The sequence below is a fragment of the Prionailurus bengalensis genome, chromosome X (genome assembly GCF_016509475.1).
Source record: "Prionailurus bengalensis isolate Pbe53 chromosome X, Fcat_Pben_1.1_paternal_pri, whole genome shotgun sequence".
In the NCBI taxonomy this organism is placed as follows: Eukaryota; Metazoa; Chordata; class Mammalia; order Carnivora; family Felidae; genus Prionailurus; species Prionailurus bengalensis.
In genome coordinates this window covers 122,619,404-122,634,816 of record NC_057361.1, presented here as the reverse complement: position 1 = coordinate 122,634,816, position 15,413 = coordinate 122,619,404, and the positions used below count along the sequence as shown (strand labels likewise).

General features: G+C 46.5%; 1 protein-coding gene across 8 annotated transcripts in view; it reads right to left on the bottom strand.

Annotated features, from left to right (window-relative positions):
• AFF2 (AF4/FMR2 family member 2) overlaps positions 1-15,010 on the bottom strand; it is a 454,373-nt gene extending 439,363 nt beyond the window's left edge. For all 8 annotated transcript variants that reach the window (XM_043570624.1, XM_043570628.1, XM_043570630.1 and 5 more), the window contains exon 1: positions 14,718-15,010. In XM_043570624.1, coding sequence (XP_043426559.1) covers positions 14,718-14,764 — 47 coding nt within the window. In that variant the 5' untranslated portion in view covers positions 14,765-15,010. The remainder of the gene's footprint in view (positions 1-14,717) is intronic.
• Between the last annotated feature and the right edge of the window lie 403 nt (positions 15,011-15,413).

Sequence of the window (15,413 nt, the reverse complement as noted above, 5' to 3'; positions counted from 1 at the left end):
GAAATAAATGTCAGGAATTCAAAAGATGGCGACAGCAAGGTAGGGGATGCAGAACGGAGGGCTGTGTAGTCCATTTGTCTTTTTCAACTAATCTCTAGGCACAACGTGGGGCTCAAACTCACAACGCTGAGATCAGGAGTCAAATGCTCTACCAACCACGCCAGCCAGGCGCCCCCCCAGAGGGTTGTGTAGTTCAAAGTAACAACAGGGTTCTCCCAAAGGCTGCAGAGCTCTGGGCACACAAAAAGAAGGGCCAGAATTCCCAGGAGCGGCAGTAGCACGTTAAGGGGTCAACACGCACAGGCCACTTCAGCTTGAGCTTTTCCCATCCCCAATCACCACCACCACCAGAACACAGCATCCTGGTTGGAATGACGTCACATCTTTTGATTATTAATAAAGTCACATCACGATTACATTCAGGAATTTATACTTCTGTGGTTTTCTGGTTGTTGTTGTTGTTGTTAAAAAAAAAATGTGTGCCACAACACCTGGGTGGCTCAGTCGGTTAAGCTTCTAACTTTGGCTCAGGTCATGATCTCACAGTTCACGAGTTCAAGCCCCACACTGGGCTCTGTGCTGACAGCTCAGAGCCGGGAGCCTGCTTGAGATTCCGTGCCTCCCTCTCTCTCTCTGCCTCTCTGCCTCTTGTGCTCTCTCTCTGTCTCTCTCTCTCATGATCTCACGGTTCATGGGTTCAAGCCCCACGTAGGGCTCTGTGCTGATGGCTCGCCTAGAGCCTGGTTCGAATTCTGTATGTCTCTCTCTCTCTCTCTCTCTCTCTCTCTGCCCCTCCCCCACTCACACTCTGTCTCTCTCTCTCTCTCTCTCTCAAAAGTAAGCACTAAAAAAAAGTTTAAATTAAAAAAAAATGTGTGCCTACGAAATAATAAAAGTCACATTAACCTCAAGAAGCTGGACCATTTCTGTGAAGTCAGGTGGGTATATATTCACTCAGTTATGTCTTCCCCTCTCTAATTCCTATGAACAATAGCAAAAAAATAATAATTAAAGTTCAGTGAATATTTATGAGTGGACTTCATCCCAACTTCTGCCCCTGTAGCTGGGTGAGGCAGCTTAACTAAAACATTTCTGGGAAATGCCATGAGCCACAAAGTCTCTGACTTGCGTATCATTTATGATACCCCCTGGGGAGCAGGCCCAGAACCCCATAAGGTTCTCATTACAAACAGGAATGTGCCAGGCCAGATGCACTGGGGGTTGTCAAGCTTTGTAAACTCTCCCCCCCACAAAAAAAAAAAAAAAACTCATAAATTTTGCAGAATATATTGCTTTTCCCTGAATTTTTATGATTATGTTCAATTTAGGGGAAACGTACCCCATACTTCATCATTTACCTGTTTTTAAGAGTTATTTGATGTCCATGAAGTTCTATGAACTTTCTACTAGTCATGTTTTTTACATCTTAAAAATATAAGCCCGCATATTTCCAGTCAGCCATGAATGTAAAACCTCCCAGCTCTTCTAATTTTGGTGTGCCACTGCAGGCCAAACAGATTTCAGAGCCTTTCCGCCGGACAAATTCACCTTTCCACCTTCCAGGAAGGCAACGAACCTAATGAAAGATGGCGATAACAGTGATCACAGTAGAAAAAGTTGGCAGGTGTCGGCACGGCAATTGAATGTGGGGTGACACTGTAAGGCTCAGAGGGATGTGCTCCCCTGGGGCAACCACTACCCCATTCGCGGTCCACAGAAAAGACTCCCCAGCCGCAGGGTCGAGGGGAAAGGCATGACTGGAGATGGTGGGCTGGAATTAGGCACCTAGGCCAAGTCTGGTGGTCTCTCACATTCTAACTTGTTTTCATGAATTTTAGTGATTTGTGTTCCTTTAGTAAAGGTACTTTAGGGGCACCAGTCGGTTGAGCGTCCGACTTCGGCTCAGGTCATGAGCTCGTGGTTCGTGGGTTCGAGCCCCATGTGGGCTCTGCACTAACATCAGAGCCTGCTTCAGATCCTCTGCCTCCCTCTCTCTCTCTGCCCCTTCCAATCTCTCCCTCTCTCTCTCTCTCTCTCCCTCAAAAATAAACATTAAAAAAGATACTTTATAATAATACATATTCCAGGTCTGAAAATGTAACCAATCTCAAATTGGTTACCACCAAAACTGAAATCTGTCGGTTCATCATGTATTAAAGGGGCTGTGTCTATAAATCCTTCCATCTGCCTCACTGTGTCTAGGGTGGGCCAGGGCTATACGGCCCAGCCTCATCTAATGAGATATGGAACAGGAGATACACAGATCCCACCTCCCATCCCTCCCTCCCCGGCAAATGTTTAGGATAGGAATAAACCACGAAGCCAGATGTAATCCTGTGCTAAATCAGATTAGGAGAAGCAGACAAAATCACAACTTCATTCAATGTGTCATTTATCCCGGGTGACTAATGCATTATTTTGTATGAAGTTAAAATTGAGCTTTGAGAAACTATGAAATAAATCAAATGCCCTACTTTACGTAATTTTTAACAGACAGTTCCCATTAGGATTCTACTCTGCATAGCTGTTGGTTAAAATCATTGCCCAGTATGCTTATAAATTAATCAACTGGGGTAAAACTGGCTTGGCTGTCATCATTCGCTACTAATCTACATTTACAATTCACTTTAACTTTTCGAGCCCCTTGAAAAAGGGTCATCAAATCTCTATTTTTTTGTTCAAAATACATGAGTAACAGCGGTTGTTTACAAAAGCCTGGGCAGCAGAAGTGAGGCGCTCATGTCAATTTTCAATGGCCTTAGAGCGCCCATTGACATTTCCCTGTGACTTCTGGGTAAAATGCTGATCAAAATCCAACGAAAATGGTCTTCATCATTCTTGAGGGGAACTTTTCCCACTTGCAGTCTGAATATATGTGCGCTGCTTACGTTTCAACTGTTACAGAACCTCAAAACCAATGGGCCAAGATGCCGAATTGCAGCAAAAGGGACAGAGTTAATATTTAATAGCTAACTTTTGTAAAAGGTCCACGGTGGCTCCTGCACTTCTCCGGGATCTTTATGACCCAGATATGTTTCATTTCTGACGATGAGCCCTAATTCAGTAAAGACCCACAAGTCCCTACTATCTCTCCTCTTAGTATGTGTCTTAGTATATGATTAATTTAACCACTCGCGTGTTTCATCTGCACTAAAATGTCCTAGATTTCTTCATCCTGTTTTACCTGTCTTCCTCAATGTGCATTGTGTCGTGTTTCATTTTGCGCTGGGAAAACAATACAAACATGTTTTGAGGGTTTTTTCCAAGATTATTTTATATACTTTGAAGTTGCCCATCAAACTGTATTTTTTTTAAGTTTTAATTTTAATTCAAGTGAGTTACATTACAGTATAATATTAGTTTCAGGTGTATAATGTAGTGATTCAACACTTCCATGCATCACCCGTACTCATCACAAGTGCCCTCCTTAATCCCCGTCACTTATTTCACCCATCCCCCCACCTCCCCTCTGGGAACCGTCAGTAGTTAAGAGTCTGTTTGTTAATTTCTCTTTTTTTTCTTCCTTTGTTTCTTAAATTCCACATGCGAATGAAATCTTACGGTATTTGTCTTTCTATGACTGACTTATTTCACTTAGCATTATCCTCTCTAGCTCCATCCATGCCGCTGCAAATGGTGAGATTTCATTCGTTCTGTTTATGGCTTAGAAATATTCCATTCTGTGTGGGTGTGTGTGTGGGGGGGGTGTGGGTGTGGGTGTGTATACATACATACATACATACATACATACATATATACCTCACATCTTCTTTATCCATTCATCATTCAATGGAACTTGGCAAATGACATATCCGATAAAGGGTGACTATTCAAAACATATAAAGAACTTATAAAAACTCAGCCCCCAAAAGAAATCATGCAATAGAAAAATGGGCAGAAGACATGAACGGACATGTCTCCAAAGAAGACGCACAGACGGCCGAGAGACACAAGAAAAGATGCTCCTTATCACCCATCAAACTCTATTATGTCCAGCTCAGACACAGCTGATTCGAACTCTGTGAAGGCAAGGGTAAGAACACCTATCTCTGGGATGCTTATTCAAGAGGTGATATGTGCAAAGCATGTGACATGATGCTCTGCAAATGTTGGTTCTCTTACCCTGACTATCGAACCATCTTACGGAACATATGGAATCTTTTCTGCACATCCTTGGGATGAAATTGTAATCTGAATCCTCCAGAGGCTTAAATAGAAAATGTGTTCAGTCTAAAAATATATGTTAGGAAAACCCAAATCCTAGGTTAGCCTCCAAAGCAGGAACTATTTTTTTTAAAAAAAGAAGAAGAAAAGAAAGACAAAACAGACAAACAAACAAGGCATCTGGCACAAAGGAGACAATGCCATTAAAGCGTGGAGAAAAATACTCGGCAAATGTTGAAGGCGTGTTCTTCGCCTCCCCCCACCCCCCCACACACACACTTGGTACTGGACGAAAGCCTCATCCAATGATGGCAATAAGTTAAGACATGTTTTCTTTTTTAAGTGGGCACAATTACCCTCATAGCATTATTGTAGATATTAAATGTAGGTATAACTTGCGGGGGGAGAGAAGCTATATGTAAAAGTCTAAAATCACAAAAGTGATAAGCTTGGGGCTATTTGGGAGCGATTATTCTCATCAATAAAGAAGTCCCCACAGGATTCCTGGCAGGCAAGATGCACATCGAGATCATTTAACTTATAAAATGTTAATAGGCATGCTATTTCAAGAATACATCTATTGAAGGTAAGGCAATGTACCTACCTGGACCTACCTGTCTGACCATTGTGATTTTAGCTCTTCTCTTTGACCTCATTCTTGCTCCTCTGAACTATCTCTTCACAAATTTGACCACACACAGCATTAAGCAGGCTATTGTACAGAAATCCATTTATTTGTTCAGCAAAAAGTAATCAAGCGCCTACTGCGTGCCAGACAAGGTTCTAGGCACTGCCGATGCACTAGTGGACAAAAGAAAAGAAAGCAGAATCCACCCTCATTGAGTTCATGCTTCCCGAGTCTGAATTAAGTTAAAGTTTACAGATCAGTCCAGTTCCCTCCCAAACACCCAATCTGCTGCTTACACCCAAGAGGAGCACAATCTTGCAATGTCTTGCTGTGTAAGAGATCAGGTCAGTTACATCTCCTGTTTGGCTATGGTTTCAAACCCAACCCCACAGGTAAGTACCAGAGCTGAGCGAGAAAGGCCCCATCAGCCCCATCCCCGGCTGTGCCCCGCAACATGCAGTGTCTTGCCAGTATTCTAGCATGTGTCTCAGGGTATCATCACGGGTTAGCAGAGAAGCTAAGGCTTCATTTCAGCTCTGCAATATACTACCTGCGTGACCTTGGGCAAGTCACTGAACCACTACGTCCCAGTCTCTCCGCCCTGTAAAATCGGGCAATCAGATAACGCAAACCGGAGCCCTTCACAAAGGAAACGTCAGCTCTACTTATTATCTTCACTTCGATTGTTATTACGATGCCTAGACTTAATATTTTGAGACCTAGCAAAGTGCCCAAAGGAATTCGGCATAAATGAATGAATGAATGAATGATGCTACATCATATGACGTATGACATCATATGTCAGAAGTATGTTCAGAGGAGAGTCTAACTCGACAGGACATCAGTATGTGAGTTTGGTGGGCAGAGGATGAAGAGGACCGCAGCTAGAGGCTTCCCAGACACCTAGCTGAGATCTGAAGGATGAGACAGACCAAGAATTATCTGGTGGCCAAAGAACTAATCAGAAACACAGATATAAACCCCCAGGCACCAACTCGCTCTTTAGGGAAAGGAAACACAGAAGTCAAAATACCGGTAGGCACCTTCCAGACAAATGAGTTAATTATTTTTTGAAAAACGGAGAAAGAACCAAAGAGAGATATTTGGGCACATCTCAAGAGCCACAACATGTGCCTCTTTTGAAAACGGCTCTTTTGTCGGCCACTGTGCCAATTTACAAACATTTGTTTCAACCGATTCGGGAAAACAAACTTTGATTTGGGATTTCTTTGAAGAGCGTTTGCGCCAATATTTCCATAATTCAGAGAGTCAGCATAGTTGTCAAGAGTTCTGCAATTGTCTCCCAGTCAATGGCGGTCAGTGTGCATGAAAATACGCCATTCGTGCGGCACAACGTAACTTCGGTAGGTCACGTGCACACGCTCATCCCGTCAAACCAGACAACTCCGGAGCCAAAACCATTGCTTAATATTGAATGTGGGCTGCCGCCGGCCCTCCAAACGATCCCCATTTCTGGCTGGCCGTCCAAACAATCCACATTTCTGGCTTTCCGTGTCCACTCTGGCCCGTGCCAATAGTACTCAACGAGTTTCATGGGCCCGGATGACGACCGCTTCTCCTATCCTAGCTCACACGCTCGCTCTCCCTGAATTCCTATTTTACTCACACCCATGACACACTATTTCCCCCGATCTCGTTCTCCATTCTGTTGTCACGTCAGCGGGGCCAGAGATCATCTTTACGTTCCTTTCATCTCCCCCTAAAAGTGACTGCCTAGCAGTGTGCTGGGCACAGAGTAGGTACACAGTGAAAGCAGTTCTTTTCTTTAATGTTTATTTTTTCTTGGGAGGGGAGGGGAAGGGCAGAGAGAGAGGGAAACAGAGGGTCTGAAGCAGGCTCTGTGCTGAGAGCAGAGAGCCTGATGCAGGGCTTCATCCACAAACCGTGAGATCATGACCTGTGCCAAAGTCAGGTGCTTAACCGACCGAGTCACCCAGGCATGCCTGAAAACAGTTCTTGTTAGAACTGACAAACACTGAACTAGGGCATGAGGGCTCCCGACCCCAGCTGTGTCCCTTACTGACTGTATGTCCTTGGGCAAGACATTGTCCCATCCTGGGCCTCGGTCTCCTCATCTGTACAATGAAGAGGCTAGACCACATGACTCTGAAGGGCCCTCCAGTCTTGAAGCATTAGGTTCGAGGAATTGATTAATTTGTGCACACCACAGCCAAGCCTTTTGCCAGCAAATAAATAATGGCTAATTGATGAGACCTCTCCATGATTCCATGGCACTTCGTCAGAAACATCCATCAATGCTGGAATTTAATTTAGTTACTGTGGCTGTGCCGACCTGGCATGAAAACAGCCAGTCCCTTTGGAAAATTAATTTATTTAAAAAAATTAGTTGACTGGCATGCTGGAAGGAGAAGTAAAGCCTCTGTGATTGCATGTTTCGTTGTTCACTGGATGGTTAGGTCGTCATGTACATATTGCCACCGTCAGAAGGTTAAACTGACTTCATAACACGTTCCTTCTGGCTGGTTGGTTTGATCGAACTAGACTAGAGACCTGAAGACCCAGAGTACATCAGACGCGAAGAAACTTCTTGCAATGAGTGTTAAAGCAAGTGCAGCATTACTATGAGGTAAATAGGGTTTTACTTTTTACTTATATAAAAACGAAACCATTTCGATGCTATTTCCAGGAGACATGTTGCCTACAGAACACAAAATTCGGACTCCAGGAATACAGTTTAATCAAGGCCACAGAGCGAACCAGTATCCGCTACTGAGATCTGGTTTTCGCTGAAGACAATAGACAATACAGACAACTATTATTTGGAAATGTAACAAAGTGAATCATTCTTTATAGGATGGAAGTAACGTCTTTTTTTCTTTTCCTTTTTTCCAGCCAAGGGAATGCTGAAAAAAATAAACAGATGAGGGATTTTGAGCTTGTGTTGAAACCAAAACCTCTTTCCTTAGCTTATTTCCCAACGTGTGGCTTTTATACCCTCACACACCAGCACATGCCTACTGAAGAACCAAATCAAAGATTACTTTAAATCACTGGCTGGCGTTCTTTTTCAAATGAAGCAAAATGCACAGGTATATAAAAAAATAGCGTTCCATAAACTGAGCACTCCATAATCAAAATCAGATTCTAGCTGTAGTGCTATTGTCAGCCCTGCTTAAATCATGCCATTTTATTTAAGCCCTCAGATAATTTCTCGCAGCTCAGTAAGTGGGTGGATGTTAGCAGCTAAGGTCATCGAAAAGATTTACTTTAAAATAAATTCAACAATTCAGAGCATCGCCCTCTCCACAGCGCAAAGTGTACCTTGCTTTGAACATGCATATAAAATTTCATTAAAGTGCAACATAAAAGTTTTACATTAGAGGAACCTAGCGCCGGACCTTTGTTTAACAGTCATGATAATTTATGGCGTGGATCTGCTACAGTTAAGTAGAAAAACAGCCTTCTCGTGATGAAATACAAGTCAGAAAGGCTGAAATTCAAGGAAAGCTGGAGGAATCCCAACCTCCGACCGTTCAATTCCTTCAGGTTTTTGTCACACATTCTTCTTTAATATTCTCCGTACGGATTGAGACACAATCCTAGTCCGTTAACTCCTGTATCCCATGCTTTAAAAGTTGGGGTTTTCAGTTCTACGCATATCTGAGAGTTCAGAGAAATTCTGTTTTCTAAAACATCGTACCCATAAATAACATGGGTTCCAATTTTGCCTCTTCCTTGCCTAAGTTTCTTTCGTAACCCTTCTTCCTTGTCCTTACCTTCTGTAAGAGAGGCCAGACTGGCTCCGAGATCTTCAAGAAGATTACAGACAATTAAACCACTATCCAAGAGGCAGAGGGCCAGTATTATCACCAGGATTTACTGAGCAACTTTTATCTTTGAAAGATTCAAGCATTTGCATAGGACACTCTTTGAGCTGATGGGCTGTAACATCAATCAACAGATGTTTATTGCGCACCTGTGATGGGAAAGGCACTGTGCTACATGATGCAAGAGGGTGATACACCACGCCCTAGGAGGCAGTGTGGATATTTAGACATCGACGACTTAATGCAACAGCAGTAACGCAGTGAAAAGAGCCATAAACACAAATCCTAGGGCCTCCACTGACTGTGTAAACTTAAGCAAGTCACTTAACCTTTCTGAACTTCAGTTTTCTCATCTACAAAATGAAGCTAACAGTCTCAGTCCTGACAAACCCACAAGGTTATGGTGAGGATCACATCAAACAACCGATACGGTAAGTTACAAAGCTTTGGGAAGAAATGTTATCCACCTCCTAGTCCCAGCTTTGAGGATCCAAATATACCTATGATCTTCTTTATGATCAAGTATCAAATCTTCAAAATTAAGGCATTCAAATTTAAATAGACAGTTCCCAAGGACTTGAGTTTTGCCTCTTTTTTATATATATCTTGCCATTCACAGGTTTTCATTGAAGGGGCATCCATCAAAGAAGTGCTACGAGATTATATCAGTACATAAATTGTTCTTTTTTTATCTAAAAGAAAAAAGCAGAGTCCCATGCCTAGTCAATTACGTGCTAATTCCACCATTTTTTTTTTTTACACAAGTATGATATACACAATCCAATCCATTTGTTTCAGTGATGGCTAAATGCTCAGGCCCGTACAGTAACAATAAATAATAGGCAATGAGGTTTCATGGCAAGGCACCTGACCTGGAAATTGGGAGATGTGGATTTCTTACCTAGCTCTACTACTAACCAGGTTGTGTGGCCGTAAGCGAGTCAAACGACCTCTCTAGGGCTGTTTGCTCATCTGTAAAATGGGGATAACAGCTGAACATTCTAAATTACAAGGACTAAATGAGGTGACATATGGGAAAGTATCCCACATTTGAAAAGGCTCACACAAGGTATCAGCTGTCAATGGTGCGGGCTGTGGGGTCAACTCCATCTAAGGCAGAACCTGGATTGTATCACCAAGTAGCTTAGTGATTCCATTACTTCATCTGTAAAACAGAGAGCGTAACAGGTCCTATCCCATAAAGACGTCTGAAGGATAAAGTGAGATTGACTATTTAAAGCATCCGGTGATGCCTGGGGCACAGAGTAAACACTCCAATCACAGTAACAATGATGACGATGCGTTCTAGAACGCACAGGTGAAACACACACACACACACACACACACACACACACACACACACTCCAAAAGGTTGCTTCAAGTTGTGGTGTCAACAGCAATGCATTTCTTCCCATTATCAGTAAACAAGTTTTTAAAACCTCTTTCTTTATCCCACAACAATCTGAAAAAGACAAAATTAAAAGTGAAAAATGCTGTCCCTGTACCAATTGTTTTGTCCACAGGACAGGCTAATCAACTGTGTGGCAGTTTCACTTTTTGAGGTAGGAGTTACAAGCCCATAGGGCAAGAGCTTCTAGATTGTTCCAGAGATGGCCATTTTATTGGACCTTTATGATTCTGAAATTACATCAAATATGTGCCAATTTTGCATGCAAGAAATAGTCTTAGCTAAGAATAATGAGCATGAAATAAAGGTTCAGCGCATTAAAGCCATTTCTATTCAACAATAATTAGCATGTTTAAATACAATATAATTTTTACCCATCTACAAAATGCTTAAATGTTTGGAATCTCGTTTATGTCTATAATGACAGATTTCATTTTTGAGGTAGTCATTTTCAATCTTGATTTGTATATTTTAAAGTTGTTAAACGCTTGACTGAATCATTAGCAAAACAATTCATGTATCATTAAACTGATTTCTAACATGAGACAATTTTCTTTCTTGTCCAATAGACGTGCCTTTTTCAGATTTACCGAGATAGCTTTTATCCTTTGGAGGGCTTGGCGGGGCTGCGGAGGAGACCTCAGCACTGGCTAATTTCACGGCCTCCGGTCTAGCCTCCCCATCCATACACTCCCTTAAGAGCTTCAACCCCCCCCACGGTTTGCTGAACGAACGCTCACGCACTCTGGAGAATGCATATTGTACTAGCAAAGAAAACAGACCGCAGACCGGCTCCTTTTTCATGGAAGCCAAACAGAGAGGGGGGAGACAAATGGACGCAGGTAGAGAACCACAAACCCTGGCAACCTGTAGGCCGGGGTCTGAACAGGACCCTGCCCCGCCGCCCCCAGGGTGCTGCCACCCCTTGGCGCGCGCTCTCTCCCTCCCACATCTTCCCACGTAGGAGCAGGTCTGTGCCACGCTCCCGAAGGACTGCGGCCGGAGGGGCCTCGGAAGACCTGTGCGCGCACGGCTGGCAGTGGCTGGCGGGCTGTTGCCGCGCACGGGCCGGCCCGGCTGGACGTGAAACAGTTCACTTTTGTCTGCAGAGTGGAGCAGGGTCTCCCCCTCCCCCGCAGGGTCGAGGAGGGCTGGGGAAGGCAGGGTCCGCTGGGGCAGGCCCCCGGGGCCGCCTTCGCGGGAGGAGGAGAAGCCTGGCCTGCACATGGCCCCTTCCCAGCCTTGACAGCCCACACAGACCTTTGAACTTTCTATTTATATAACGGTTTAGTGAGTTTAAGTCTCTTCCTGTGTAACTGCCCGTGTGCGAGCTGGCCTCTAATTAGGCTACTTGTGAGACATCACTTAAAAACTACAAACCACTGCTGCCGGCCTTGGGTCACAAGTGCCTCACCACAATCTTCACTAGACTTTTTCACACTTTGATTTTGGTAGCCTGGTGGCTTGCTTTCCATTTTTTATGTTTAAGGATGCACCCCTGTCTCTATCTGTGGGCCCTTCTCTCCTTCCCTCTTTTTTTAATAATGAAAAGGTAAACATCGCCACAGAGGACCTTGGCCTGTCACAAAGCCATACCTAATCAATACGGGGGGTGCTCACAGGACTGAAAGGCGGGACACTTTGTAGCCCCTCCGATTTTGCTTTTATCCCCTCTTAAATGGGGATTAATGACATCCCCACCGCTGGTAAACAAGGCCAAATCTCGCCACAAGATCTCCAGACACCTCAAGAATTCATTTACTGAGTTACCAGAGGCAAGTCGATAGAATGGCTCAGGCTGTAAAATTTCATTTTTTCTTCCTTTCTTTTTTCTTTTACTTGAGAGCAATGGTGTGTTTGGTGCACACAGACAGACACCTGCACCTTCCTCTTCTTTCACAGAATGGTTCATATGAAATTCAGACTCAGGTGAACACTGCCCATTCATCCAAGAATCTTAAAGAACTTATGCTTTGGCCCTTTCGTCGAGTCCAGAGCACCACCCATTAAGATACGCGGGCAGTTTGTGAAATCCAGGGATATGTTCCTTTAGGCACACAGCACTCCCAGACCCAGCACATCGTCTTTCATGCCCCATCCTTCCCATTTGCATTCATTCTGACAAATGTGTTTGTAAATGGGCATGTACTTTTTGTTTACTGTAGTCAAGTGTTTGCAAATAACACATATGCCTGTGTATGTAAAGTCTTCCTTCATTAAGTCTAGGTAAATGAGTTTGTTTTGTAGCTGGCCTGATCCATTTGTTGTCAGACATCTAGGGTTGCACTAGAGGCAGCTCAGAGTTTTCAGTTCTACAAGTGAAGGTTGAGAAAAGATACTATGTAAATGAGACCCTTAACTTGGCCCAAGCCTTTTTCCTTGGACCTCCTGGGGGGAGGGGGAAGAATGGATGCCAGCACTCTAAGCAGCTACTTACTCCCCAGGAAAGGAAGTAAACAGGTAATGAACATATAACTGGTGTGCTCTACATGTCCGCAGAGTTTGGAAAAGTACAGATTTCCATTCAAGGCAGTATGAAGCTTTTTTAGTTCATCTGCTATTGTCACGTTTATGTTCCTTTTTTTTTGGGGGGGGGGGGTTCAAGACAGATGCACAACCCACATTACAAATGTTTACAAACAGATTCATAAGGAAGTTTGCCCCTCGCAATCAAACAGTAAGAAGGAGAAATTTTCCTGGCACATGGGCACAGAGGGAAAAGGCCAGCTTATTTATGCAGATATGTTACACTAATTCATCCATATTTCACATAATATCCACAGAGTGTCCAAGTCTGCATGTGGCATAGTTACAAAACTGGAGGAAAAAGGTTTTGCCTTTTCTTTAAAAAAAGAAATGATAGTCCCCAAAGGGGGGGGGCGTGTCTTTCTGAAAAAAGAATCAAAAGAGCCCATCCCCTTTAAATATGCAACTGCATGTGTCTAAGATTAAACTGAAATTAAAACAATATAAGAAACACATTTTTTTAAAACCTAATACCTTGGATATGTTTAACACTTGAACTACACCCACGAAATCAATTATAACAACGTCTGTTAAATTAATGATGTTACCCACACCATATATTAGGCAAATTGTATGCAAATGGTAATGCTGTGGTTATCAGTTGTCTGCAAAATAAATTAGTGAAGCAGAGTAAAGGCTGTGTGCAGGAGCATAATATTTAATTGAGGAGTAATTTTATTGTGATCTTTACTTTTAAATAACAGCACGGTTATTAAAAACCGTAACAGAATGTTTTTCTGCAGGGTTGATAAAACCGTGCATAGTATCAAAAATGCCTTACCGATTAATACTGATACAGTGTAATTTGTGGCTGCAAGGATTTACCCGGAATTGCTGTAAAAGAAAATGTATTTAAGTTCTGATTATCTTGGATTTGCAACTAAAGGGCTCACGATTGGCATAATGAAGCTATTGGCTAAGAGTATGACCCTTTTCTAAAGAAGGAAATTGCCTAAAATATCACATCAGCAAGGGAAATCCTTGTAAAAATACACAGCATTCATAGCCAACGGCTGCTAGCAGTTTAACATCGCAGAAGATTTCGCACCACCGGTCTGTATTGTAGATTATCCTAACTACATTTAAAAAGGCAATAACCAAGATGCAATTGTAAATCGCTGCCGCCGCATCCTCACCCCTTTTCAAGCCACAGGCTGGGGGGGGGGGGGGGGCGGCAATTGGTATGTTAAAATGTTGTGACGGATTAACAATAATAACGCCTGTGGCAGAAGGTGGAGTTTTTTTAAAAGTTAATAGATATGTATATCACTATTTATGCACGCGCGCGCGCACGGCACGCGGTGAGTAACAACTTTCCGGCTCCCCAGTCACCTTTGCACCATCTTTCAAAACGCTCTCAGCGACAAGTTTACGGTATTTGGGGAAGAGCCGACTAACCCTCTGAATCCGAGCTGGGTGCCCATCACACAGACCTGCGGCTGCCTCCCAGTGGGGGCGGACAGGGGTCCGGCCGGTAATTAAATGTGCACAGACGTCGGAGCAGCAGACTTCGGGGGACTAACTTCAAAATCTCTGCCTTGAGAGCCAACGCCGAAGTCGGCCCGGACCCGGCGTCCCCCGCTCGGCGACCCGCGAGGCCAGCAGGCACCCGCGTGCGGGGAACTTGTGCTGCGCGAGCGGCGGGGGAAGGTGTGCGCGCCGCGCGGGGACCGAGGTGGCGGCGGCGGCGGCGGCGGGGGAGGCGGTCGCGGACACGGAGGAGGGCGGCCGACGGCACCTTGCCGCTGCCGGTTCCCGCGGCCGGCCGCCGGCGCTCGACACCCAGAAAGTTGAAGCCTTTCGGCCAGGCGGGATCCGGTGCGCTGGGAGACGGGCCGGGCCGGTGGGTGCGCAGGGAAGATCCCCGCGGGGGTCGTGCGGCTCGGCCCGCGGGCGGCGCGGGCTCCCATCCGGGCCACAGGCAACTCTTAGGACTTGGAGCGCCACACGACGCCTTCGGGACCCGCATCCCACCCGCGGCCGCCACCTCCCCTCGCCCCCACCACCACCCGGGCACCCGCGCGAGAGGAGTCTCGGCGGCGGGGCCAGAGGTGGCTGGGAGCAAGTGGGAGGGCGTCTGGGGCGCCCCCACCACAGCCCCGGCTCCTCTTAACAAAGGCGAAAAGCCCGGCCCCGGCCGGGGGACCCGCGTCGCAAGGAGAAGGCAGAGATCAACACCTACCACTGCTGCTCCAAGTCCCAGTCCCTGAAAAAGTCGAATAGATCCATAGCGGCCGGGCGGCAGCGGCGGCGGCGGGCGGGCGTCCGTCCCTGCTCGCGGCGGGTCGGCGCGGCTCTCGGCGCGGCTCGCTCGCTGCTCTCGGCGGCCCGGCTCTCCGGCCCTCCCGCCCGGCTAAAAGTGCCCAGGCCGCATCGGCGGCGGCGGCGGGCGCCGGCGGTGCCCGGTCCTGCGCTCCGGAGCGGCGGCGGCGGTGGCACCGGGCGGGCGAGTGCCCGGCCGCCCGCTCGGGTCCGCTCGCTCCGCGGCTGCCCGCGCGCCCAGCGCCCCGACGCTGCGGCGGCAGGCGCTGGGGGCTCGGGCCGGCGGGGCCGCCCGCCTGGCGGGCTGCGGGGCGGCGGCGGCGGCGGCGGCGGGGGCGGCCGGGGTAGCGGCGGCGGCGCGGCGCGGCGCGGCAGCCGGGGCGGCAGCGGCGGCGGCGGCGGCGGCGGCGGCTGCACAGGCGGCGGCGGCGGCCGCGGCAGCATCACACACTTACACACTCACAGGGGGCGGAGCCTGGGCAGCCCGAAGCCGCGACATGGAGCCGGCACGTTATCGGCCCGGGATCTGGCAGGGGGCTCGCCGCGCCCGCCCGCGCCGCCCGGGACCCCCCCCCCCCCACCCTGTCAAAATCAGCTGGTGACAGCGGCCGCCCAG